Source organism: Plasmopara halstedii (assembly GCF_900000015.1).
Source record: "Plasmopara halstedii genome assembly, contig: Scaffold_650, whole genome shotgun sequence".
NCBI classification, from domain to species: domain Eukaryota; phylum Oomycota; class Peronosporomycetes; order Peronosporales; family Peronosporaceae; genus Plasmopara; species Plasmopara halstedii.
Window position 1 is genome coordinate 1,655,698 of NW_020187567.1, and position 1,874 is coordinate 1,657,571.

General features: G+C 43.4%; 1 protein-coding gene across 1 annotated transcript; it reads right to left on the reverse strand.

The window, feature by feature from the left end:
• Positions 1 to 567: 567 nt before the first annotated feature.
• On the reverse strand, positions 568 to 999 carry PHALS_12969 (uncharacterized protein; the record flags this gene model as incomplete). The annotated part of the gene is made up of 2 exons (XM_024728628.1): positions 568 to 882; positions 955 to 999. The coding sequence occupies 2 exons, from the start codon at positions 997 to 999 to the stop codon at positions 568 to 570; spliced, it is 360 nt and encodes a 119-aa protein (XP_024579086.1).
• Positions 1,000 to 1,874: the final 875 nt, after the last annotated feature.

The following is a 1,874-nucleotide window of genomic DNA, read 5'->3' on the forward strand; positions in this document are numbered from 1 at the left end:
AGGCTAAACACGTTTCCGGTGTTTGGTGACTTTGACTTTGTTGAACGCTTTCCAGGTATCGCAAATGTGCGCGAACCTACGTAAGGTTATATTTTTTCAAAAACGATATGCGAATATGGGAGGGTATAATGTTTGAAAGGTTAATTTGGGAAACTTTTCAGCCACGTGTCATTTCCCAATTTTCCGACTCCTGCGCAAGCGACCCCGCCGCCTCCCAGACCCACTCATCCCAAGCCACCTTCTCTGACCGGAAGTTGGGCTTTACTCTGCGGACTCTATGTTTCCGGCTGCACCCGAAAGGGGGACGGGGGGCTAAGCCCTGAGTAGAGCTCGACTGATGGTCCGGTTAAGGGCAGTGAGGGATAAGTGAGGGCGTCTGGTCCCCTGGCCGTCTTTTGATCGTTTGTTCATGTTCAACGGATTTTAAGGTGATGTAACCATAAATGTTTCCACGTACTTTTAGATTGTATATTAGAGTTGTTACAGTATCGCATATATTGATAGCTAGGTAAAAATTGAGAAGTCATTACGTCTATAATAATATAGACAAACTTTCAACTGATCTTTTTACATATGATTTAGCAAACAACGTTGCATCACTACGTGTCTCCCTGTCGGAGTATTATCCTTCTCATCGTGCATCAAGTACCCTCGAGCTTCGCTACGAGTCCAGGGAACAATACAAGCTTCCACGCAGTCTTGGCGAAAAATGTTTTGAAAAGCACGACAAAAGTAAATTTGTGGTGCAGACTTGCGTGCACCAGCTTTACTATACTGAGTCAAATTATGCAAAGCAACATGCGCTTGCTTCCTCTTGGTAGCGCAATTTTCTGGCATGTCCTTGAATTGCGTCCAGTGCTCTTCAGCCCGTATCGCGTGAACCTTCACTTCGCTATCTTTAGTTTGTCATACGAAATGTTCTTCCGGTGGACATCTCAGATTGTATAGCCATACATGGGGATGCATATGGAGCATGTCCATTGACTTATGTGGATTCATCTTTACCAAATTTAAGGATCTCGATTTTATATGCGCCGCATATTCCAGCTCAAGTGTTTAAACGTCAAAATCTATACCCTCCCCTTCAGCGGGGCTACCGTAGCTTTGCGCTTTGAGGAAGCGTAAGTTAGGTCACCGACCTTTCGTTCCATACTTAGAACAAGTACGAGTTTAGCGTATCGCAATCCGCTAACTCCGAGAGTAATTATTGCCTTACCCAAGGCTAATTAACTATTCCGTTTAAATCATAAACTGACTTTATTTATTTATTTATTTATCTGCGGCAAGCCAAAATGTGTAGATTTTCCTAAATATATAGAGTAAAATCTAAATACATGCATAACTACTGGCTACCCAGCCACGTACCGTATTCTTATCTGGGTGCTGCGGCGGGCTGCCGTAGCTTAGTGCTTGAGGAAGCGTAATTTAGGTCACCGACCTTTCTATCTCTACTTAGAACAAGTACGAGTGAGCAGATTGCGATCCGCTTGCTCCAAGAGTAATGATTGCCTTCCCTAAGGCTAATTAGCTATTCCGTTTAAAATCCGGAACTGATTTTTTTTATCTGCGGCAAAGCCGCCTAATTTTAAATGTAAAGATTTTTCTAAATATATATAATAAAATCTAAATCCATGCATCACTACTGGCTACCTAGACCCGTACCGTATTCTTGTTTGGGTGTGGTCACACCATGTACATCTCGTGTGACATACACCCCTGTTACCAGAGTACGTGTAACCCCGTTACACCCTCCCCCATTAAGATTGAAAACCATTACAATTCCAATCGAGTATTGCCTCAACAAGGCTCGCGTGTCCGCTAGACACTGCAACTCAATTTGTTGGAATAAAACGACTTCCTTGCTCAATGAGCCC